General features: G+C 37.3%; 1 protein-coding gene across 3 annotated transcripts in view; it reads right to left on the reverse strand.

Moving 5' to 3' along the window:
* Positions 1-27,813, reverse strand: part of LOC150100615 (insulin-like peptide receptor) — a 782,259-nt gene that overhangs the window by 548,618 nt on the left and 205,828 nt on the right. For all 3 annotated transcript variants that reach the window (XM_090401273.1, XM_090401271.1, XM_090401272.1), the window contains exon 4: positions 27,451-27,620. In XM_090401273.1, the coding sequence (XP_090257399.1) occupies positions 27,451-27,620 (170 nt within the window). The remainder of the gene's footprint in view (positions 1-27,450; positions 27,621-27,813) is intronic.

Genomic DNA, 27,813 nt, shown 5'->3' on the forward strand with positions numbered 1-27,813 from the left:
GGCCCAAATCTCAAAGAACGGAAACCAAATAAACATATTAATACATAATTTAAACGTTTAATTGGGACAACTTTTCACTTAAATTGGGACAGTAGATGAAAAGGAATTTAGCAATTTTTGATATATTTTATGGTTTATTGAAAATATGGCAACACTACGTACACTAATATTTGGCAACACTAGCGTGAGACGAATTAGTTATCTTTTGTCGTGTGTTTGGCAAGTACGTGTCTGCTTAAGAATCTACCCTTACTATATACTGTACCTAGCAATATCGATTTATTGTGTCAATTTTATTTAAAATTTTTAAATCTTTGCCAAGATGCCAAGAAATGATTTTACAATTTCAAGTAAAATTGCTTTGCTGGCTAAAATTAAAAGCCAGCCATTAAATACAAGCCATCGTAGACTTGCTGATATAACTGGTGTACCAAAATCTACCATAGCGCGTCTCCTACAACAAGAAAATCAACTGCGTGAGGAGTAGACATTACAGAAAAAATTCCAGGAACATCCAAAAGAAAGCGTGATGGAAAGGATCCAGAAGTCGAAGAAGCATTAGATCAATGGTTTTCTATAGTTAGCAGACGAGGCGTGAATATCAGCAGTCCAGTGTTGAAGGCAAAGTCAGAGGAGATCGCTAAAAAGCTGGAACACAACAATTTTAAAGCAACTGCTGGTTGGTTGTCTCGATGGAAAGAGAGACACAATATCAAATTTAAAAAAGCGCACGGCAAAAATGGCAGTGCCGACAATGTAAGCACTGAACAATGGCAAAATACTAAAATCCTTACTTTTTTTAGAGAATTTCTGTTCAGAACGCTGATGAAACTGACCTCTATTATCGTGCTACACCAGACGGCTCCCTGAGTTATAAGCACGTTGCACTGTCAGGGTATAAAAGGGCAATGGATTACTGTGTTATGCTGTGAAAATATGTTGGGTACGGAAAAACGAAAACTACTAATCGTAGGAAAAAATGCTAAGCCTCGATCTTTAAGAGGTTAAGAATAGAGAGTTTATGAGTAGAGTACCATGCTAATAGTAATGCGTGGATGACTTCTGAAATTTTTCGGAATTGGCTTACGAGTTGGGACGTAGAATTACAACGTAAGCAGAGGAAAATTTTGTTGCTTTTCGATAATTGTGCTGCACACCCTCATTTAGATCATCTAAAAAATATAAGGCTGGAATTTCTTCCTCCTAATACAACATCCTTAGTGCAACCAATGGACATAGAGATAATAAAAAAATTTAAAGACTTTGTATCGAGGAAAATTGGTTAATTACATACTGGAATCCATTGATGAAAACCTATTAACAAGTTCATCAACAGCCAGAGAGATCAGTGCAAAAACTTCCATTTTGCAAGCAATACAGTTTGTCTCTGACAGTTGGAGAGCTATAAAAAGCAGCACAATACAAAACTGCTTTGCTGTTTGCGGTTTAAAACCTTTGGAGGTTCTTGAAATTTTGAGTAGTGATGAAAATGAAGACATACTGCAAGCACCTACCATGAATAATGAAGAATTTTCAACAATAGATGACAATTTACCATGTTACGATGAAAATGAAAACTTTGAAGATGCAATTGTTGAAGTCATTAAATCCAAACGTCAAAACTTTGACGAAGAATGCGATGATGAGGATGATGACCCACCTGTGCTTGTAACTAATCGTGAGGCCAAAAAATTTATAGTCGAGTTACAGCATTATTTTATGCAGGAAAGTAATGAAAGAAGCTCTACATCCACACTGAATATCTGTGCTGATTTTGTAGAACTGCAAAATTTCAAAACCAAAAGACCGACTACACTTGATGCATTTTTGCAGAATTAAAATTTGAAATTGTAAAAGTTATAAAGTATGCATTATTTTTTCTGCACAATTTATAGTACAAATATTTTCTGTATTTTGGTTTAATAAACCATTAAAATAAGTACCTAATTATTATTATTATTACCTACTTATTCATTTACCTGCGTATTACATATTTTATTTTAGAATTTATTATTAGTTTGTTTAATTGGGGCAGCCGCTTAATTGGGCCAAAATGGATTAGTCCCAACGTGTGTCCCATTTAAGCAGAATCAACTGTATATATTTATATATATATATAATGACTATACATATATAAAAATATATATATGTCCAACAAAACCTTAATAGGATGCAAACAATCTCTTGAAACAACATGATTAAGAAGTGCAAAAATGATTATAAAATAAGCTTAGAAGAAGAAGAAGAGGAAAAAAATGTTATTTGCCTCTGCATTCTCTCCAATGTTTCCTTATTATCAATAGAGCCAGGTGATCAAATCCATGCACTGAAATCTATATGGAGTTTCAGCAATCATATCTATTAGAAGGTGCAATAATTCTTCATGCTGAGGAGAACACTTAACCAGATTACGTCACATTCATACCTGCATTCAGCTACCTATACCAAGAAATGCAACTCCATACTGTTTGCTCAGTAACTGGAATCTTAGTTATACCAGATTAAATGCCTATAAATTATATTTATTTTTAAGAAAGAAAGCTCTCAATTCAGCTTTCTTTCTTCCTTTTTTAATGGCAATAAATAACATTAATCGTCACGTAACTTTCTTGACATAAAGATGACTTTCTAGGTACGAACAATCACAGTTAATCTATTTGTAAAAATTTAGCTGATCGCTAATCCCTAAACTGTGATCCACCCCAAAAAAAAAAAAATAAGGTAGTGGTTGCAATAATAAAATTGGAACGAAATGCAATTCCTTGCTGTTGGCTTGGTAAATGCAGTCATAGCTGTATTAGACTAAATGCTTACAAATTATATTTATAATTTTCTTCTTCATTTATCATATAATTATAGCTATAATTATATCTATGGATATAGATAATAGAATAATTATTTCATTTCATTTCTCAGCAGGTAAAATGAAGTTAGGGTATTTCGGATATCGAAATGTGAAATACAAACTATGAAAAGTATGAAATTAGAAGGAAGTAGATACTTATAATTCAGTTAGTGCACAGCATTGAATTTTTTTTTTTTTAATTTTTTTAATTTTTTTTTTTTTTTGAGGGGTGAGGGGTGAGTTATGATTGGAATGCTTCAAAATGAACAAAAAATTTAAAGTAACGTCTCAGGTGAATTCACCACATATTTTATAACAGTTAAGAAACAGAATTACTATAAAGAACTGCATTTTGGAGGGAAGGGGTACTATATTGATGGTGCCATACTACGGGAAGTGGATGAAATTTGAAATTTAGGAGTGATGGTTGACAGAAGACTAAAGTTTAGAGGGCATATTACAAATGTTGCAATGACTCCACATTGCAATGCCGCTATGATAAGAAGTACTGCAACATGTAAAGATAAAGAAGTGGTTGTGCCACTGTATAAAGCACTGGTCAGACAACACTTGGACTACTGTGTTCAAATTTGGTTACCTGATTTTGCAGTGTGCGGCAGAAACACTGGAGAGGGTCTAGAAATGAGTGACTAAGACAATATCATGACTTTGGAATGCTGGCTATGGAGAGAGGTTGAAAAGATGTGGATTGCTTAATTTAGTTGATAAGAAAAGATGTGATATAATAGACACAATTAAGTTGATGAGAGGATTTTATTGGATTAATCCAGAGGAGACTATAAAAAAGAGTAGAAGGCACAGAGGAAGAACCAGAGGTCATTCCTGAAGTTGTGTAAGTAGATTTTTTACATGGAGAATTGTCAGTGAGTGGAATGGATTACAGTATTCATTTGGCAATAAGGGAATGGAATTTCTAGAATTCTTGAGGGACAAATGTCTTAGGCAACATGTAACAAAGGGAACAAGAGGTTAAAGAGTTTTGCATTTGGTTATAGCATCAGAAGAGTTGATAATAACTGAGAAGACATCTCTCCCACCAGTTGGAGAGGGTGACCATATGGTTTTGATTTGGAAAATTAATAGACATGCAGGAATATTAAAGAGACGGGAACGTATACGGAATTATAAATCAGGTGATTATAATAGTCTTAGACGTCAACTTAGTGAAGTTTCGTGGAGGGAGGAATTGGAAGGCCGGATATCATTAGTGCTTTGGAAATTGTGAAGGAATATTTGTTAGCAGCAATGGTAAGCTGTATTCCACAAGTGAAGAAGAGGACACAATTTGGGGTAAAGTTGATGACAAACAATATTAAACAGGAACTGCATCCAAAAAAGAGGCTATGGAAGAGATATAAGGAGACAGGTGAAGAGAAGATCCATGAAGAATATAAGAGACAGGCCAGGAGAGTGACTAGTATGGTAAGGAAGACGAAACTGGAATATGATAGGAGATAGCCCTAAGATGCAAGGAAAATCCCAGGGAATTTTTTAGCTATGTGGCCAGTAGGAGGAAAAATGACTGTGGAAGAATGACATTATGGGATAAAAATGGGAATAGAGTGACTGATGCTCAGGACATATGGAATTGTTCAATGAACACTTTATTGGAGTATTTCATCCTGGAGGAATCAATTTTAATACTAGAGGGATAGGGCAGGTTCGAGGTTTTAGAGGTGCAGGATACAAGTGTGTTCCACATACTGAGTACTCTGGATGTTAGTAAAGCGGTGGGACTGGATGGTATTCACCACGGGTTTTGAGAGAATGTGCTAAGGAACTGACAGTGTCTTTGATCTGTCTTTTCAATGAAAGTCTGGCTGCAGGAAAAGTGCCCATGGAATGGAATGAAAGGAAGGTTAGATAGTACCATTGCATAAGGGCAGTAGCAGACTAGAAGTGTCTAATTATAGGCCAGTTTGTGTGTCATCAGTAGTTAGTCAGATCTTGGAGAAAGTAGTGAGCGACAGTATCAGGCAATGGGCAGATAAGGGTAATGTTATCTGAGAGAGTCAACATGGATTTGTGAAGGGGCGCTCTTGTTTTAGCAATATGCTAGCCTTTTAAGATAAAGTTACAAGAGCATTAGATGAAGGAAGGGCATATACTGCAATTTTCTTAGACTTGGCGAAGGCATTTGACAGGGTGCCACATGATAAGCTGATATTCAAGTTGCAGCACATGGGTCTGGATGTCAGATTGGTCAACTGGATTCAGGATTGGCTGTCAGATAGGTATCAGAGAGTTGTGTATGGTGGAGCAGTATAGAGGCAGGAGGTTATAAGTGGTATTCCACAGGGCTCAGTGCTGGGACCTATATTGTTTAACCTTTATATCAGTGATATCGTCAGTGGATTGCAAGGGGATATTCAGTTGTTTCCAGATGATGCGAAGCAGGGAAGGGTTATTGGTAATAGTGCAGATGTGGTAGTCCTGCAAGAGGATTTGACTAAGCTAGACAGATGGGCAAATGAATGGGTGTTTCAGTTTAATGCAGCAAAATGTAAGATTTTGAGGTTTGGGACACATCAATGGTACGCTGCATACTCTATGGGAAGAGTTAAACTGGAGGAAGTAGGGAAGACAAGAGATCTGGGGTTGATGATTGATAGAGAACTGAAATTTAGGGGACATACTGCAAAGGTAGTGAAGGTAACACAGAGGATTGCTGCAATAATGAGAAGGACACTGACCTGTAGAGATAAAATGGTTATCATTCCATTGTATAAGACTCTGATCAGACCACACTTTTGACTATTGTTCTCAGATCTGGTCCCCAGGATTTGAATGAGATAAATTAAGTGTGGAAAGGGTACAAAGGCAGATAACAAAGATGGTGTCACAACTGTACAATGTTTAGTTATGAGAATTGGCTGAGAGAGTGTGGACTGCAGAGTTTGGTGGATAGAAGAAGGAGAGGCGATATGATAGAGACTTTTAAACTGTTGAAAGGTGGTTACAGGGTTGACACTGGGGAGTTCCTTCACTTGGTCAAACAGTGGGAAGGAGTCATGACAAGGGGCCATCCCTGGAAGTTACGAAAGGAAACTGTGAGAAAGAGGGTGAGGAGTGGTTTCTTTGCATGGAGGGATGGCTGAACCATGGAATGCATTGCCTGATGGAGTGGTGAGATCAAGAACGGTCAATGCATTTAAGGAGTGGTATGATAGACTTTGTGTTTCCTAGGAGGGACTTCCCTCGATGAGTCTTGATAGACTTGTGTTTCTTAGAAAGGACCTCCTACGATGAGTCTTTTGACTCCATAGAGGCCTGGTATGATAAAAATGTTGTCAGTTGAATGAACCTCCCACAATGAGTCTGCCAACTTCATATTATTATTATTATTATTATGCAAAAATAATAATAATATGTTTCATTTTCAGCTACGATTTCATTTGCAATACTACTTATAAATCTGTGAAGCTTTAAAAATTAACCTGAAAATAAGAATATTCTTCATATTATTATTATTTACAGAGTCTCCATGGAGTCTGGAAACTCACTATGAGAGACCCTAAAAATCAACAATCATACACACAAATCCTATCATACCTCTTCTTGAATCTATTCACTGTCAAGGAACTTGCAACCAATTCTAGCAATCTATTCCACTGACCTACCACTCTCTGTGCAAAAAATCCAGTCTGCACATCCCTACTAACCACACTGTTACACAACTTCAATGGATGGGCCCATATTTCTCTGAGTATTACATGAAAAAATTTCTCTTGCATCAATTTTATAGAACCCTTTTAATATCTTAAAATTTTCTATCATGCCCTCTCTCCTTTTCTGCCTATCAATTAAACTTTGTAACCCATAACCTTTCAACCTATCCTCATAGGGAGTACTCCATAGACCTGTCATAATCTTGGTCACTTGTCTCGAAATCTTTTTGACCACCTTCGCCCACAAGAAACTCAGATGACCAAATCTGTGCACAGCAGTCAAGATTTGCTGAATCATAGATCTATAAAGAGGGAGTCTTCACTGGTTACGTGTTTTTCGACATCCAAGTAATTTCATGAGCTATTTTACCAACTTTTGCAATTTTTCCCCTGAAATTTAACTCTTTGTCTACCATTATCCTGAAATCTGTAGCCTCATCAATTTCCTGCAAATCAATACCATCAATATGATACACCACTGCAACCTTTTCAACCTGAAGTGCATAACTTTATATTTTGCAACATTGGAGTCAAAAGACTCACCGTGGGAGGTCCTTCCTAAGAAACATAAAGTCTATCAAGACTTTGTGTTTCTTAGGAAGGACGAGGGGAGGCCCCCCCCCCAAGAAACACAAAGTCTATCATACCACTCCTTCCTTGAACTCAAAGACAGTTTTCGCTCTCACCACTCCATCAAGCAATGCATTCCATGGTTCAACCACCCTCCATGCAAAGAAACCACTCCTCACCCTCTTGCTCACAGATTCCTTTTGTAGCTTCCAGGGATGGCCTCTTGTCATCACTCCTTCCCGTTGTTCAATCAAGCGAAAGAACTCCCCAGTGTCAACCCCTGTAACCACCTCTCATCAGTTTAAAAGTCTCAATCATATCACCTCTCCTTCTTCTATCCACCAAACTCTGCAGTCCACATTCCCTCAGCCGATCCTCATAACCAAAATTGTACAGTCCTGAAACCATCTTTGTTATCTGCCTTTGTACCCTATCCACAGTTAATTTATCCCCTTCAAATCCTGGGGACCAAATCTGAAAACAATAGTCCAAGTGTGGTCTGATCAGAGTCTTACACAACAGAACGGTAACTGTTTTATCTCTGCAGGTCAGTGTTATTCTCATTATTGCAGCAATCCCTCTATGTTACCTTCGCCACCTCTGCAATATGTGCTCTAAATTTCTGGTTTCTATCAATCATCAACCACAGATCTCTTGTCTCCCCTACTTCCTCCAGTATAACTCCTCCCATAGAGTATGCAGTGTCCCATCAATGTTTCCCAAACCTCAAGACCTTACATTTTGCTGCATTAAACCGACACCCCCCATTCATTTGTCCATCTATCTAGCTTATTCAAATCCTCTTGAAGGGCTACCACATCTGCACTATTACTAATAATCCTTCCCAGCTTCGCATCATCTGGAAACAATTGAATGTCCCCTTACAATCCACTGACAATGTCATTGATATAAAGGTTAAACAATATAGGTCTCAGTTCTGAGCCCTGTGGGACCCCACTTGTAACCCTCTGCTTCCCTGAAACTGCCCCACCATACACAACTCTCTGATACCTATCAGACCATCCTGAATACAGTAGACCAATCTGACATCCAGACCCATGTGCTGCAACTTGAATATCAGCTTATCATGTGGCACCCTGTCAAATGCCATCGCTAAATCTAAGAAAAAGGCAGTATATTCCTTTCCCTCATCTATTGCTCTTGTAACTTTATTATAAAAAGCTAGCATATTGCTAAAACAAAAGCACCCCTACACAAATCCATGTTGACTCTCAGAGATAGCATTACCCTTGTCTGCCCAATGCTGTATATGGTCCTTCACCACTTTCTCCAAGATCTTAGTAACTACTGATGATGCACAAACTGGCCTATAATTAGACACTTCCAGTCTGCTACCGCCCTTATGCAATGGCACTATCTTACCTTCCTTCCATTCCATTGGCACCATTCCTGCAGCCAGACTTTCATTGAAACGCCAGGTCAAAGGCACTGTCAGTTCCCTAGCATATTCTCTCAAAACTCTTGGTGAAATACCATCCAGTCCCACAGCTTTACTGAGATCCAGATTACACAGTATTTGAAACAAACTCTCCTCCTATACCTCTAAATCTCGAACCTGCCTTATCTCTCTCTAGTATTAAAACTGACTCCTCCAGGATGAAATACTCCAATAAAGTGTTCATTGAATAATTCTATTATGTTCTCTGCATCAGTCACTCTATTCCTATTTTTATCCCAAAATATCATTATTCTTCAACAGTCATTTCTCCTCCTACTGGCCACATATCTAAAAAATTCCCTAGTATTTTCTTAGGATCTTAGGGCTAATCTCCTCTCATATTCCAGTTTCGTCTTCCTTACCATACTAGTCACTCTTCTGGCCTGTGTCTTATACTCTTCATGCATCTTCTCTTCTCCTGTCTCCTTATATCTCTTCCACAGCCTCTTTTTCGCATGCAATTCCTGTTTAATATCGTTTGTCATCCACTTTACTCCAAATTGTGTCCTCTTCTTCACTCGTGGTATACAACTTACCATTACTGCTAACAAATATTCTTTCATAATTTCCCACGCACTAATGATATCCCAGCTTTCCATTTCCTCCTTCCATGAAACTTCCCCAAGTTGACGTCTTAGACTATTATAATCACCTGCCTTATAATTCCACATATGTTCCCGTCTCTTTGATACTCCTGCATGTCTCTTCATTTTCCAAATCAAAACCATGTGGTCACTCTCTCTCCAACTGGTGGAAGAGATGTCATCTCAGTTATTATCAGCTCCTCTGATGCTATAACCAAATCTAAAACTCTTGAACCTCTTGTTCCCTCTATTACCTGTTGCCTAAGACATTTGTCCCTCAAGAATTCTAGAAATTCCATTCCCTTATTGCTACATGCATCTTCCTCTCCCCAGTTTATACTACTGTAGTTAAAATCTCCCATAACAATCATTCTTTTTGCACTTGCCAAACTCAACTCTCTAAACATTTCCTGGTTCCCACCCTCTGTACTCCTGGGTCTGTAGCAACACCCCACTAAATATTCTCTTTTGCCCACCTCTACCTCACACCATATGCTTTCAAAATCATTAGTGTCACTGCCTTATCACTTATCATAAGGATATCACTTATCCTCGTCACTTATCATAAGCAGCAATCCACCACCATGCTTTCCCTTCCTATCCTGCCGAAAAATGCTGTACCCAGCAACTTCTATTCCTGTTATTATATCCTCTTCTGTCAACCCCTCTCAGTGATCCCAATAATCTTTGGCCAGGCTAATGCTATCAGTGCCACCCATTCCTCTCTCTTATTCCGGATACTCCTGGCATTAGTATATAGCATATAAATGCCGTTGTTTCTATACCCAGCATTATCCCCTCTAGTCTCCACTGGGCTCAGTGTTACCTGATGTTGTCCCCTTTCTCCGGAGTACCCATTCCCACAAGAGGTCACCCCTGCTACCATCCTGCCTGGGACACACTGACTTTTTCAGAACAGCAATCTCTTCAGATGCCTATGTCCTTACTCATTCAAATGTAAGCGGTCTCTTGCATACAATTCCTCTCCGTCCTCTAACGCACTCCAAACATCCACATATTCCAGTCCTCTCTTGTCACACACATTCTAGCTATTATGTCATTCAATATTACTGCTCTTCTGCTCAGTTCGTCATTATCATACCTAGGCAACACACACACTATCTTTCCTCTCTGTGTCTTCTTTCGTACCATCTCAAGTAAGAATCTCATATCTCTCGTTGCCCTATTTATACCACCACTCAAGTCATTTGTTCCCACCATCACAATCATCTCATCTACACTTTCACCTCTCTTAACTGCCAAAGCCACCCTTTCTATCGTTCCTCCTGGCAAACACTCCTCATGCATCCTATCTTGAACACCGCAGATCATTGAATCCCGATACATTATACCTCTTACCATTCCCTCTCTCCTAATTAGGCATAGTAGTTATTTATAATTCAGTTCCAGGAGTGGAGAGGAAGGGGGGGGGGGGTGTAATTGGAAATCTTCAAAATGTGCATAAATTTTGAATCAGTCTGTATAGAATATCTTTCATATCTTTTCAACATATCTACAATGGTCAAGTACTGGATATTATAGGAATTGCATCCAACACAAAAACATCTGTTGCAATTTTAAGCAAAAGACAAAGGGGTTCCTACTGAAATATCATTGGATATAAATTTTTGTTATTAAAAAGAAGTATTACTATTAGAAAAGCAACTAATGCAATTTAATATCATTTGTTATTCATAAAAAGAGAAAAACTCATTTCTAAAACTGAAGCCTGATGATCCATATAATGGTTCTTTCTTTTAAGGTTACATGGTGGTCAGCATTCATAGTGAAGAATCTATGGAGGTACAGCACACATGTTAGAAAAATTACTTTACTTAAAATTAAGAAAGTAACATTTGATGTTTCGACCTCTGTATTGAGGTCATCATCAAGAAAACATACGTCTCTACAGGATACAAGCTACATGACCATACACCAAAAGTAAGATGAAAAATTAGGGATGCAGAGACCACGGCCCTCCATTGATTTGCTGGCGGCCCACCTCACCGTGTATTATTTTAACTTTAACAAGTTACGCGATAAGTAATTTTTAAAAATTGTGCATGTGCAAAGCAAAGTAGCTGTGACATCACGATTGCCTGTTTACTTACGATAATCGGTTAGTAATAATGTTAACAAATTTTATAATTCGTCTATTTGTCATATGAGTATTTTGTTTTCATAGGTGCGGTTGCTACAATTAATTATCACCCCCTAGGAAACGGTAAAAAATAAATTCTACAATTGATAAAGCAGCGCCAAGTAGGAAACGCAAGCTACAGGATGAAAAACGGCAGTTTCAGGATAGCTGAACCGAAAAATATGGTTTTGTGCAGTCGTTTAATAATATCGTGTGCTTGATTTGCAAAAGTGCTATAGCCATACCAAAAGAATACAATATAAGGAGACACTATGAAAGTCTGCATTCTACATTTTCAAATCTACCCGAAGCTACGTAAACAAAAGATTTCATTTGTGAAACGAGAATTGACAGGTCAGCAAGTGATGTTTACAAAACCTATTTAAGAATAGTAAATTGCAAAAGAAATAAGTTTTGAAATATCTCACCTTATAGCAAAAAGGTGCCAACCATTTACAGACGGAGATTTCGTTAAAGATTGTCTTGAGATAGCTGCTAAAAAAATTAGTCCTGAATCAGCCAAAAATGTTGAGAAAATTCAATTAAATAGGATGACTGTGCAAAGAAGAATTACTGCAATGTCGGAAAATGTAAAGGACCACTTAACATCTTATTCAAAGAAATTTGCCTATTTTTCATTAGCTATTGATGAATTAACTGACATTACTTCCACAGCCCAGTTGTTAATATTTGCACATGGAATAACACAAGAGTTTGAGGTAAGTGAGGAGCTGATTGGAATGAGTTCATCAGATAAAACGAAAGGTAATGACATGTTCACTGGGCTTTTGGAACAGTGTTCCAAAATTGATTTAGATCTGACAAACTTATAAGGTATCACGACTGACGAAGCTCCTTCCATGATAGGAGCGAATTCTGGATCGGTAACATTATTGAAACAGCATTTGGGATGACACGACGATGAATTGATACAATTCCACAATATAATCCACCAGGAGAGCTTGTGCCCTAAGAAACTTGGATTTGAACATGTCATGAAAGTTGTGGTTTCAACGATTAATTTTATAAAATCTGGGCCACATGGCCCGGATTCACTTCTCTCCTTCCTAAAACACTTAAACAACCAACACCCTAGAATCAAGTTCACCCTGGAAAAAGAGGAAAACAATAACCTCCCCTTCCTAGACACACTAGTCACCCGCCAACCTGATGGAACCTTGGTGTTCTCAGTTTATAGAAAACCCACCCATATAGGCAGATACATTCACCAACAATCCCATCACCCCCCCCCTCACAACAATATGGAGTTATTAAGACGCTATTCAACAGGGCACAAATAATCTGTTCAAATGATCAAGCCCTAACCACTAAACTAAATCACATCCGTGACACTTTCTCAGCCAATGGCTACCCCACCCCCCAAAAGAATCCAAAAAATACTTAAACCAGTTATCCACAACCCACCTTTCCACCCCTTCATAAAAAAGATTACTCTAAATCCGTCATCATTCCCTACATCCGAGGCACCTCGGAAAAAATCAACAAAATCTTAAAAAAACATGACTTGACCACTTGCTATAGACCATATAGAAAATTGGCATCCCTTATCCGCTCCACTAAAGACCAACCACTTCCCCTAGACATATCTGGTGTATATCAGGTCCCTTGCAGATGTAAACTGTCCTACTTTGGCCAAACAGGCAGGACAGCAAATATCAGAATCTCAGAACACAAGGATTTACATCCGATTTCACCAGTACAGCCACTCTGGGCTTGCAGACCACGCTCTGGATACTCGCCACAGAATAAGATGGAAGAAAGCCACAGTAATACACTGCAGCAAATTCAAATATGAAAGACTATTCATGGAATCAGTCTCAGCCCTTAGGAACATGCCAAACCTCAACAAATTTGGATGCATGAGACTGCCCCAAATTTCGGAAAGATTTATCAGAAGAACTTCAGCCCAAAGGACAAGAACTACCAATATAGTCCGTCAGGGGGGGCACCATCAGGACTTTAGCTTCCTAGCTTCGGTTCTCATTTGCTGTTATGTAGTATTTGCATGCACTTGTCTTTGTATTAAGTTCCCAAGAAGATGGCAACGTGATGTTTGCCGAAATATCGGAAAGTATATATTAAAGTTTCTTTAATTAATATTTCTAGGGTATGCTGTCAATTCCTTAATTATTAGTTATCATGTTTAACCAGAGTATAAGCCTCTCTACAAGAATTTATAAAATCCCATGGCCTTAATCACCGACAATTTAAAAGGTTTCTTGAAGACATTGAAAGTGAATATGGTGACTTAATTTTTTACACAGAAGTGAGGTGGCTAAGTTGTGGACAAACATTGGAACGGTTCCTAAATTTAATTGATGAAATTGAAATCTTCATGGCTGAAAAAAACAAAAACGTCCCTGCCACAAAAAATCCAGATTAGTTATGTGACTTAGCCTTTCTGGTTGACATTACTAATCATTTAAATACATTAAATACGCGACTTCAGGGCAAAGATCAATTGGTTACTCAACTTTACGGCCACATTTTGTCTTTTCAGTGCAAGTTAAATCTATTTCAAATCCAACTGAAGTCAGGGAATTACATCCATTTTCTTAATTATAAGAAAGTTTCTGAAAAGTTCAATGTCAACTTCAAAACTGTGTATGTTGAAAAGATTGATAACTTGATATCAGCCTTCAAGGGTCAGTTTTCTGATTTTAAAAAAGTGAAACCGTTGCTAGATTTATTTAGCAATCCTTTTGTCATTTTACCCGAAAATGCACCCGAATCAACACAGCTTAAACTCATCAACATTCAAAATGATGAGAGCCTGTGAAATAAATTTAACGAAGGCAATTTATTAAACTTCTATTGTTGTGTCAATAAAAACAATTATAAATGGTGGCTAGATAATGCATTAAAATGTGCAAGCCTATTTGGCTCAACAATGTGTGACAAGAGAGGACTGGTAGATGTGGATGCTTGGAGTGCATTTGAGGAAAGAGAGGAATTGTATGCGAGAGACCGTTTACATTTGAATGAGGAAAAACGTAGGCATCTGGAGAGATTGCTGTTCTGAACGAGTCAGTGTGTCCCAGGGAGGATGATAGCAGGGGTGGCCTCTTGTGGGAATGGATACTTGGGAGAAGGGAGACAATGTCAGGTAACACTGAGCCCAGTGGAGTCTAGAAGGGATAATGCTGAGTATAGAAACAATGGCATTTATATGCTTTATACTAATGCCAGGAGTATCTGGAATAAGGGAGAGGAATTGGTGGCACAGATAGCATCAGCCTGGCCAAAAATTATCACTGAGATGTGGTTGACAGAAGGGGATATAACAACAGGAATGGAAGTAGCTGGGTATAGCATTTCTCGTCAGGATAGGAGGGGAAAGCGTGGTGGTGGGGTATTGCTTATGATAAGTGATGACCTATGTCCTCTAAGAGTGGAGAATTTGAAAGGAAGTGAGACAAATGATTTTGAGAGCGTATGGTGTTAGGTAGAGGTAGGCAAGACAGGATATTTAGTGGGGTGTTGCTACAGACCCAGGAGCACAGAGGATGGGGACCAGGAGATGTTTAGACAGCTAAGTTTGGCAAGTGCAAGAAGAATGATTGTTATGGGAGATTTTAACTTCAGTAGTATAAATTGGAGAGAGGAAGATGCATGTAGCAATAGGGGAATGGAATTTCTAGAATTCTTCAGGGACAAATGTCTTAGGCAACATGTAACAGAGGGAACAAGAGGTTCAAAAGTTTTGGATTTGGTTATAGCATCAGAAGAGTTGATAATAACTGAGTTGACGTCTCTCCCACCAGTTGGAGAGAGTGACCATATGGTGTTGACTTAGAAAATGAATAGACATGCAGGAGTATCAAAGAGACGGGAACGTATGTGAAATTATAAGGCAGGTGATTATAATAGTCTTAGACATCAACTTTGGGAAGTTTCATGGAGGGAGGAATTGGAAGGCCGGGATATCATTAGTGCGTGGGAAATTGTGAAAGAATATTTGTTATCAGCAATGGTAAGTTGTATACCACGAGTGAAGAAGAGGACGCAATTTGGAGTAAAGTGGATGACAAACAATATTAAACAGGAACTGCATGCGAAAAAGAGGCTATGTAAGAAATATAAGGAGACAGGTGAAGAGATGCATGAGGAATATAAGACACAGGCCAGAAGAGTGACTAGTGTGGTAAGGAAAGCAAAACTGGAATATGAGAGGAGATTGGCCCTAAGATCCAAAGAAAATCCTAGGGAATTTTTTAGCTATGTGGCCAGTAGGAGGAGAAATGACTGTGGAAGAATGATATTGTGGGATAAAAATGGGAATAGAGTGACTGATGCAGAGGACATAGTGGAATTGTTCAATGAACACTTTATTGGAGTATTTCATCCTAGAGGAGTCAGTTTTAATGCAAGAGCGATAGGACTTGTTCGAGGTCTGGAGATACAGGAGGAGAGTGTGTTTCAGATACTGAATACTCTGGATGTCAGTAAAGCTGTAGGACGGGATGGTATTTCACCACGAGTTTTGAGAGAATGTGCTAGGGAATTGACAGTGCATTTAACGTGGCTTTTCAATGAAAGTCTGGCTTTGGCAAAGGTGCCCAGGGAATGGAAGGAAGGTAAGATAGTGCCATTGCATAAGGGTGGTAACAGACTGGAAGTGTCTAATTATAGGCCAGTCTGTGTGTCATCAGTAGTTGTTAAGATCTTGGAGAAAGTAGTGAGGGACCATATACAGCATTAGGCAGACAAGGGTAATGTTATCTGTGAGTATCAACATGGATTTGTGAAAGGACGCTCTTGTTTTAGCAATATGCTAGCCTTTTATAATAAAGTTACAAGAACATTAGATGAGGGAAAGGCATATACTGCAATTTTCTTAGACTTGGCGAAGGCATTTGACAGGGTGCCACATGATAAGCTGATATTCAAGTTGCAGCACATGGGTCTGGATGTCAGTTTGGTCAACTGGATTCAGGATTGGCTGTCTGATAGGTATCAAAGAGTTGTGTATGGTGGAGCAGTTTCCAGGAGGCAGAGGGTTACAAGTGGGGTCCAACAGGGCTCAGTACTAGGACCTATATTGTTTAACCTTTATATCAGTGACATAGCCAGTGGATTGCAGGGGGATATTCAGTTGTTTGTGGATGATGCGAAGCTGGGAAGGATTATTAGTAATAGTGCAGATGTGGTAGCCCTGCAAGAGGATTTAAATAAGCTAGATAGATGGGCAAATGAATGGGGGTTTCAGTTTAATGCAGCAAAATGTAAGGTCTTGAGGTTTGGGAAACATTGATGGGATGCTGCATACTCTATGGGAGGAGTTAAACTGGAGGAAGTAGGGGAGACAAGAGATCTGGGGTTGATGATTGATAGAAACCTGAAGTTTTGGGGACATATTGCAAAGGTAGTGAAGGTAACACAGAGGATTGCTGCTATTATGAGGACACTGACCTGCAGAGATAAGAGGGTTATCATTCCGTTGTATAAGTCTCTGATCAGACCACACTTGGACTATTGTTCTCAGATTTGGTCCCCAGGATTTGAAGGGGATAAATTAACTGTGGAAAGGATACAAAGACGGATGACAAAGATGGTTTCAGGAGTGTACAAGGATAGTTATGAGGATCAGTTGAGAGAATGTGGACTGCAGAGTTTGGTGGATAGAAGAAGGAGAGGTGATATGATTGAGACTTTTAAACTGTTGAGAGGTGGTTACAGGGTTGACACTGGGGAGTTCTTTCGCTTGGTTGATCAGCGGGAAGGAGTGATGACAAGAGGCCATCCCTGGAAGTTACGAAAGGAAACTGCGAGCAAGAGGGTAAGGAGTGGTTTCTTTGTGTGGAGGGTGGTTGAGCCGTGGAATGCATTGCCTGATGGTGTGGTGGGAGCGAGAATGGTCAGTGAGTTTAAAGAGTGGTATGATAGACTTTGTGTTTCCTCGGGGGGACCTCCCCTCGATGAATCTTGACAGACTTTATGTCTTAGGAAGGAACTCCCTCGATGAGTCTTTTGACTCCTTGGAGGCCTGAATAATAATAATAATAATAACATATATTTGTGGACAAACTTTTTCAGTCATTAATATTAACAAATCAAAAAATAGGAACCGCTTGACTGATGAAAATTTAGAATCAATTTTGCAGTTGGCTACAAAACTCGAACCAAATATCAAAACAATTGTCAAATCAATGCAATGTCACGCATCAAATTAAATTCACTTACTTTTTTATTACCTTTTTTGTAACAATGATGATAGGTATAAATAAAATAAACAATATATGGTAGATAACTTTCAAGTTTTTTTTTGGCAGCCCCCCCATAAGTAACAGTGGAACTATGCAGCCCTCGGTCTTAACAAGTTTGTGCATCCCTGATCTAAATATTTGTTAATAATAATATGTAATCATTTACCCTAGCCTGACCTTGGATATGTTGTCGTGGAAAAAATTATTATAACAAAATAAAAATAAAAATAAAAAATAAATAAAATAATAGAACTACATTAAACAATTTCTAAAGTCCTCTCGTATTAAAATTTTCTTCTGTTTGGGGTTGTTCTGGATGCTATACTGGTGGAAGATGGGTATTCCAAATTCTTGGAATAATTAATCCATCATTCTTGTTCAGATTTGGATGATGTTTCAGCATTTCATAGGCTTCTTTGAATTTTCTTTCAAACCAGGTTTTGGTACTGTGTAGGGACTTGGAGCCTTTCCAGTCAATTCTGTGACATGTTTGGAGTGTATGGTCTGACAGGCATGTTTTACCATAGTGATGTATTTAATGTGCTTTTGTGTTCATCTTTTCTAATTGGGATGGTGCATCCTGTTTTCCCTATGTGAGGCAGGTTACAGGTACACTGAAATTTTGTAAAGCCCTCAGTGGATAAGATATGGAAGGGGATCTTTGGAAGAGCTAAGTAAACAGGCCTGTCAGACCACACACTCCAAACATGTCACAGAATTGACTGGAAAGGCACCAAGTCCCTACAATGCACCAAAACCTGGTTTGAAAGAAAATTCAAAGAAGTGAATGTGAAATGCTGAAACATCATCCAAATCTGAACAAGAATGATGGATTAATTATTCCAAGAATTTGGAGGACCCATCTTCAACCAGTATATCATCTAGAACAACCGCAAACAGGAGAAAATTTTAATACAAGAGTACTTTATAGAAATTGTTTAATGTAGTTCTATTTTTTAATTACTTTTTTTTATTATAATAATTTTTTCCACCAGAGGTCAGGCTAAGGTAAATGATTAACAAACATTTGAATTTATCTTACCTTTGTGTAGTGTATCGTCACTTAGTTTGTATCACTGTACAGATGTTTGTTTTCCTGATGATGACCCCAATACAGAAGTCAAAATGTAAAATGGCACTTTTTTAATGTTAAGTAAAGTAATTTTTCTAACACGTATGTGTTGTGTCTTCATAAATTCCTCACTATGAATTCATATAATGGTATTTTGAAAGGAAAGAAAACAAAGATTCAAATTTATTTCAATATATGTTATTTGAAAAAAATTACAAATATTTAACATAATGATTTTTGATGCAAAGGAAAATGCAAAAAAACATAAATTATCTCGTCCATTGCACTGATCTGAAGATCAGTGCAATGGACGAGATAATAAAAGACAGCAAATTTATTGCTACTAAATAAATTCATTGCAAAGGCTGATCTCTGGTCATTTCAGGATTGATTATTTATTTTCACATATATGAAATTCGTTTTTATTTTTGGGAAGAGACACAATAAATTGTGCAGGAAAAAGTTTAAAAATGAAGGGAATCCAAAGTAACATACTAGACTTCAGGTCAAGTGACATAAAGGTCACCCCATTACAGTTAATCTGCTAATGCCTCTACAAATGTCATTAAGGAATTAACAGTGAAAAAGGATGTTGAAACTTTTCTGCTTGGTTATACTATAAATTAAAGATGCCAAGAAATTATATTCTTAGCTTAATCCTTTATACAAGTGTAAACAAACAAAGTTTGCATGTGAAGTAACTTCACAACTGAGCAACTGGGTAATTTCACATCACTTGCTATAGTATCCCAGAATGAAAAGCATGTGTCCATACAGACATGTAGACATGTCCATAACTATAAAAGATTACATCAAGAATAAAATTTCTTGGCATCTTTGATTTATAGTGGAAAAAAAGGGTAATTACATGATAAAAAGTAGAATGGCAATGATGGTTTGATCCATGAAAAATGCTAAGGTTGTCTGACTATTTCATCCACCTCAATCAGTAAGGAAGTTAAACATTTTGCAATGTGACCACTGAACTTCAGTTCCCCATGCACCAAGATCCACGGGTCCCTCGTGCTGCTTAATTTCAAGAGAGGGGTATCATGTGGTACTCAATCAAATTTTTAGCAAAATCCAGATAAATAACCACATAAGCATCTCCTTTATGCAACACAAAAAGTCTGCCTATTATAAAATTCAATCAAGTTACTAAAGTGTAACCATTCCTTAACAAACCCCATACTGCTCTCTCATTCAAAACGATTTCCATTCACAATTAGTCCAGATTTATATTCTGTCTCTAACACCTTCACTACCACATGATATATATAAAAAAAAAAATAAATAAATAAAATGAACAGCCTATATTTCTATCCACTGCAGGTGGTTTTGGGTCTACTACTCCCATGGTGACCCAGTCTATAGTGGGAGAGTGGACAATCACAAACATCTACACCTATGCGGGATTCAAACCTATAGCCTCTTGGCTGGAGAGCGGATATGCTAACCACTTGGCCAACTAGGCCTGCACTACATGATATATACAGTATCCGTATATAGTATATGGCTTGACACTACTGACTTGGATTCTCTCTTATGCAGTGACACTGTTTTTACTTCTTTCCACTCTTCTGTTGCCAGAATTCAGTTGAACAACCAGATTCAAAGGTAACGCCAGCAATTTCACACATTCCCATAATATGCATGGTGATATACTGTTTAGTCCCAGAGCATTATTAACATCAAGATTACTTAATATTCTAAACATTTCCTATTCTTGAATTAGCCTTCTGTGTCTGCCTTCCTATTGCTATTCAATACTTCTCTTATCCCCCCCCCACACACACACAAAATATACACTAATGAAATACTCACTAAACATTTCCACTGTATCTTTAACAAATGTAACTCATATTCCATATCCAACAAAAAAGGTCAGACTTCGATATTCACCATTTCTTCTACAAGCAACATAACCAAAGAGTTTTCTAGGGTTTTGCTATACTACTTCTTCAAATCTCCTTTCATATGCCAACACTACCCTCAACACCTTCCTCATGCTGCTGAGGGGGTACCCTGGTCTTTAGTTCTCCTCATTAATACTACCCTCTTTCTCAGAATCTCTTGCATTATTCCATGATTTATGCATTTCATCTGTACTTTATTTATCATCCTAACCCTAGGAATACAATCTGACATATATAACTGATTATAAGTAACTGATTCAAGACCAAGTTCCATAATTTATCATAGTTCCTCGCCCTGTAATTCACACATCTCTTTTGTTCCATGAAACTTCTACCTGCCTAGCCACTCCCCAAGACAAACCTCATGATTACTCTTCCCAAATGGTGGCACTTCGATTATCAGTGTGTGAGATGAGATTATTAAATCCAACATGTGTTGTTTCAACTACATGCTGAATATGAGAGTTATCCCTAAGTTGCTCAAGGAATTCACTCTTCTTACTCACAAATTATTTCCTGCTTTCAATCAATGTTCCATACTTAGTCATACATCATTATCATTCTCCTGTCACTCACCAGTCCAATATGTCAAAACATTTCAGAATCATCTACATTTCCTGATCTATAGTAACCCCATTAAATATCTAAAATTAGTCTTAGCCTCAATCTTGCACCAAATGACTTCAAAGCCATTATCATACCTGTTGCTTCAGTTCCACATGGAGGATAAATAACTCTTGTGAAATCATCAGTATTACTCCCACTCCTCTTTTATCTTTTATCTCGTGTCGAAAAATGCAACTAACCATCATATTCTATTCATGTGAGTACGTCATCTTTCATAAACCACATCTCACTGACAGCAATAATTTGTGGATAAACTGCATCAAAGCCACTCGGCATCCTTATTTCCAATACTTCTTGCACTAGTGTATAAGCATAATAGTTTTCCCTTGGGCTTCGCTTTCCTTCTCATATATGAATAGAAATGGATGAGTACAATGTTTTTTTATGAAAGATAAAGGACAAGAAGGAAGAAAGTGCTATTGACGATATGTCCACACAAAATGGGGAAACAGTAGTAATGGTCTTCAAGGAAATATGTAATCATGAGGTGAAGATAGACAGGAAGAAATATTTAACTGGATGTTGCTATAGACCAGAGAATGTAAAGGGTGGTGATAAAAAAAAAAATACATGCAACTTGAGTTAGAAAATAAGGGAAGGAGATAGATCATTATGGGTGATTTTCATTATGGTAATATATACTGCTTGTAAAGAAGCCAATAGACATCCCCATGGGCAAGGTGTATCATGCCATGTAGCAAGTCAAATGTTTGTAGCCAGTATAAATTGAAGGAACATGATGATTCCAAATCAGTGCAACTGCATCCAGATGAAATGGCTGTGAGAAGGAAACTGACAGAGTTTGAAAAAAGTGTTGCAACAAGAAGGGAGGATGTCATGTTTCAGGCCTATCTGTTTATCAAATTGTTGAAAAATTGGGCCATCCAAGGTCAACAATCAATGATACCATACTGAGATGGAAGTGCAGGGAGTCACCTGCATATGTTACCCACAGTCATAGGATGACCCACCACACTCACCAAACATGACCATAGGGTGCCACGAAAGATAATATGTAAAAGCTGCCATTCATTGGCCAACACATTGAATACAGAGTTTCAAGAAATTAACTGGAACACGAATCTGCAAAAAAACATTCAGAACTGAGGCTCACAACATGGGTTTCCATGGTAGGACTGCAATATGCAAGCCCCACATTACTAACATGCAGTGTCATCTTTAGCAGTGCAAAGAGCATACACAGCGTGACATGGAAGCTTGTAAAGCTGTGTTATAGAGCCACGAATCACGCTAACCTGTACCTAGCAGATGGACAAGTGTGAGTGTGGGGGGGGGGGGGGGGGATGTCCAGTGAATGTCTCTTACCAGAGTGCATAACCCCAACTATGAAATTCAGAGTTGGAAGTGCCATGGTATAGTCCTGTTTTTCCTGGTTTGGCCTCAGACCATTGAGCAATAGCTGAACAATGCAATGCTTCCTACTTAGTGGCATTTCTATGGAACCATTGTTTCTTTCAGTAAGGCTTCAGCTGTAACTGCATGGTTTGTGGACATGAGCATCACTACACTTAACTCACCTCCACAGAGCCCTGATCTCAACCCTGTTGAACATCTATGGGATGAAATGGAGTGTTGGATGACGCCAAGGGACATCTGCCCCAGAGCAGCCCATGACGTCATTACATGCCTACAGGAAGAATGGTTTTTGGGGTGCTTAAGGATCAAAGCTATACAACTGAGAGGAGACTTCCACATAGTCTTCAAAAGAATGAAGAGAACTGACCAGGGCTTCTGACCTAATGTCCAATCCTCACGTTCTCGTGGTGCATCCTGTTATGTATCTACCTGGATACTGCATGGACAAGGATAGGCTGACAATTTCAGATTTATCTGACCAAATTGTATTCTTATTGGCTTAAACCAAAATTTCAAATGATAGAACAGCATAACAGCATTTCATGCCAGCTGGGGCATCGCCGGTTAAACAAGGCCCCCATTGTTTTCACCAGGGAATCAGGGCAAACAGCAAAAAGTCAGCAACTGGAACAAATCCTAAAACTTACCCCTACTCAACATCACCAGAGTTCAAGATCAGCACTATCAACATAAGAAGCCTGAATCGCAAAGAAATGGAGCTAGCTGAGGAATTGGACAAGTACCAGATCGACATAATAGGGGTGACTGAAACAAAAAAGACAAAAACTGGTGAGATCTTTCTGAACAATAAATACAAAATGTTATATTCAGGCAATGACAATCAAGGAAAATTAAGGGGTAGCCATAGTATTCAACACTAAATATGAGGCTAATCTTCTTGAATGGCAGGCAGTCTCAAGTAGAGTGGTGTGGGCAAATATAAGAATTGGGAACTGAACAATGAGACTTATTTGTGCCTATGGTCCCACAGAAGGTTCTACTAAGATAGAAGTGGAGGAATTTTTTGAGGCTTTAGAGCAGTGATTCTCAACCTTTTTTTCATCATGGTACACTTTTAATAATTTTAAAATTTGGCGGCACACTAACAATAAGATAAATTTAAAAGAATTTTACTTGGTTAATTAATTCATGTACCTATAATATATTTTGTAAAAATAGCATACAATAATAATTTACAATAAAATATAAAATGAAATTGCATTACAAAGTAAACAAAATGTTTATTTAATGATAAATTACATTTAATGCGAAATTTGAGCATGTTTTTTTTTGATGACTTCATTTATATTTGGGCGTATAAATGATAATGCTACTCTCATTTCGTGATCCAGATTTAAAAGTCTGGATCTTTTTTTCGTTTTTATATCGGTCAAAGCCGAAAATCCGAATTCACACAAATAAGATGTAGAAAATTGTAATAATACACTTAAAGCTTTTTGTGATATTGTTGGATAATCGTACCTAAGATTAATCCAGAACGAATTAATTGATTCTTCTGAATGTTTTGAAATTAAATCTCGGTTATTACACACAGATATCAGTTCTTCTTCTTTCAAAGTTAGTTCATATGCCGATGAGTCGTTTATCACAAATGGATTCTGAATCCAATCAATTTTTTTTATTTCTAAATTTGGAAAGTAATGAACAATTTTTTGCTCTAGTATTGTCAAATGATCTATAACTATTTTATGAATTATTTTATAACAATCTTTTGGAACTGACTCAAACTTTTCTAAACTACCTTCTTGTGCTTTATTCTTCCATAAAGTAATTTTTTTTTTGAAATCCCAACAATTTATCGGTTGAGTTTAAAATATTTTCTTTCGGTCCTTGCAAACTCGTATTTATGTTATTAAAAATAACAAAAATATCAGATAAGTAAGCCAGCTTAGCACACCATATTTTGTCATCCAACAAACCAACAAAATCATTATCTTGTTCAAAAAATATCTTTATCTCATTTTTTAATTCAAGGACGCGAGACAAAACTTTCCCTCTGGATAACCACCTGACTTCCATGTGTAGTAACAATGATTCGTATTTAGACTACATAGCCTGGCATAAATGACTAAACAGGTGACTTTTTAATGGTCTTGATTTTATATAATTAACCATTTTAACACATTGTTCCAGCACTACTTTCAATTCTGATGGTAATTGTTTTGTAATGAGTGTTTCCCAATGCAAAAAACAATGGGTAACTAATATATCTGCATTATGTTCTCTTACGTGTGCTACAAATCCTTTTATAGATCCTGTCATAGCCGGAGCACCATCTGTACAAATGCCAATGCACAAATTCCACAAAATTTTAATTTCTTGTAAATAAGAATTAATTTCATCGAAAATATGTTTTCCTGTTGTGAAATCAGATAATTCACGACAACATAAAAATCGATTAATTATATCATTTTCGTGAATGAATAGAATGAATGTAATTAAGTGTGCTTTTCCCGTAATATCAGTTGTTTCGTCGATTTGTAAAGCAAAATTTGAATTTGCAAGAGTTTTAGCAGTATTTTCTTCGATATTTCGGGACAAGAGTCTATAATTCTGCGATGAATTGTGTCATTTGAAAGTGGTATTTTACAAACATCAATTTCTGCTGATTCACCGATCATTCTTTTTACAATTTTACGACAAGCAGGTAATATAATTTCTTCAGCCAAATTATGAGATTTTAATTTGAGAGCAATTAATTCAGCCACTTCATAAGAAGCTATCTGAGCTTTTTCAGACACACTAATTTGCTTTTTAAAAATCTTTAATTATTTGGATCTTGCAGATAATTAATGAATTTTGAAAGTAGGCTTTGTCTTTTGATGCTAGTGAAGGATGATTAGTGAGCAGGTGACGTTGGAGCTTGCTCGGAACCATAGCACTGTTTGATAATTTACAACCACATACCACACACTCGGGAACAGTTTTATCATTTTCCATTGTTGATGTAAATCCAAATTTTAAGAAGTCATCATTATACTTATGATGAACATTACATTTTTTGTGGGAGGAAACATCTTTACGTGTACTGGGCTCGTTAGCATGATCGCTAGCATCATCATTATCGTCGTTAAGCTTTCTTTTTTTTATCCATTTATCCATTTTAGGGGGTTCATTGAAAATAAAAATAATTTTGTCAAAAAATTATTAAAAACGACATATTGCCTTTGAATCCATTTTAATTAAGTTTGACTACACAAAATTGTGGTATTGCACGTAGGAAAACGAATATATATAAGTTGTAACTAACCATATGCACACATCAAGCGGGCGACTAGTAGACTAAACTAATATGTAGCTTTGTTAGCCAGTAGTCACAACTATAATAGCCACGTGCTTTGGTTCAGCCAGTCCCCGCTAGGAAGGTTGAACTGATTGAACCACATGTCTGACGCCGCTTATGTATGGGCATTCGCAGTGGCGGCACACTTAAAAAATCTCGCGGCACAGTGGTTGAGAATCACTGCTTTAGAGAAAGCAATTGACACAGTGAAAAAGGAAAAGTTGGTCCTGGTTGGGGATCTAAATAGCAGAGTAGGAAATGACTGTCAGACATACAAAAATATTTTGGGAAAATTTGGAGAAAAGAACAAAGCTAATAATAATGGCAAATACCCGTTGAATTTCTTCTCAGGACATGGACTGGTTATTACTAACACCATGTTCCAACATAAAAATGTGCACAAATTCACATGGAGAGAAGAGGCTAGAAATAAGAAAAGTCTCATTGACTATGTTATTGTTGATAGTGATGTTTTCTCCCTGGTGCAGGACACCAGAGTGTACAGAGGATTTGAAATTGGAAGTGATCACTGTTTAGTCTTGAGCAGGATAAAATTGAATTTCATATTGAAAAGAAGAACATGTAAGAAAGTTTTAAAGAGAATAAAAGTTGAGCAGCTCTCAGATGTGAACTGTAGACTAAAATACACAAAGATTATTCAAGAAAAAAATGAAAGAGTTTGAGAGCAGGAACCAAACCTTGGAGATTCAGTGACAAGTCCTGAAGAAAGCACTGACTGATTCAGCCAAAGAGGCATGTGGTGAGGTTGTGTGCAAGGAGAGAAAAATCAGAACTCTGTGGTGGACACAGGAAGTTAAAGAGGCAGTGAATAAAAAGAAGAAAGCATATCAAAAGTTCCTGGCAAAGAAGTCAGCTTCGGCTCTTAGAGAATACAGAGACAAATGTAAGAAAGCTAAACACTGTGTAAAACTGGCTAAACAAAGTCAAGCTAAACTAAAGCTAAACACTGTGTAAAACTGGCTAAACAAAGTCACGGGAGGACTTTGGCAAGAACATTTATTAGCCCTACCAGTCTTAATGTATGGAAGCGAAATCTGGACAGTAAAACAAAAAGACAAACAAAGATTAACAACAGCAGAAATGAAGTTTATGAGAAAAACTGCAAAGTATACCCTATTTGATCACAAAAGAAACGAAGATATTATGAAAGAATTAAACCAAGAATCAGTAATAGAAAAATTTAAAAATATAAACATAAATGGATGGAACACATTCAAAGAATGAAAACAAAAAGATTACCAAAACAAGCCTTAAAGTACAAGCCATTAGGAAAAAGAAAACCAGGACATCCTCTTAAACAATTCAACGATGACTTCTAAGGCCGGAACAGGCAATGCTAGGCCTACATCCTTGATATGCATGATGATGATGATGATAAAGAATGGTGTAAAGAGAATGAGGATTGAGTTTGATCAGTACAGGTGGAATTTTTCAGAGTGGAGGGTGGAAATGAGCATTTATTAGAATACTGTGTGGTGTTACTGTACTTTAGATGCATACCATTCACATTTAGTATAATTTTCTTTATGGTTCATTAATTTAGAATAGCTGTAGAATATTTAAACAATTAGTGAAGAAAAATTTATCAAATTATTTTTCTAAATTAATTTTTATCTTACCTCATATGTATTAATTGGACATTTCTTCATGCATCGTCCTCGATAAACAACATGTCGACAAACAAAGCAATTATAAGACATATCCTTGCAACCACCAAGACATTCAGAATGGCAACAGGAATTAGGGCTTGAGCAGGTTAAATTTTGACGCTCACATTCCTCAGAACAAACTATGATAAATTTGAAATAAATAAAAATTAAAACTAATTTACTTCAGTAATATAAGAATATTTGTGAAGAAATTTCAATCAGCTTGGATTATTTACACACACACACACACACACAAAGAGATTTATTTATTTAAAACTCAATCTAATATAGGGGATAAAATTTTCCAGATTTCAAGGGAATTAGAAATTACTA

This window comes from Typopeltis vanoorti, chromosome 12 (assembly GCF_054136105.1).
Source record: "Typopeltis vanoorti isolate ZY-2024b chromosome 12, IOZ_Tvanoo_1.0, whole genome shotgun sequence".
Taxonomy (NCBI): Eukaryota; Metazoa; Arthropoda; class Arachnida; order Uropygi; family Thelyphonidae; genus Typopeltis; species Typopeltis vanoorti.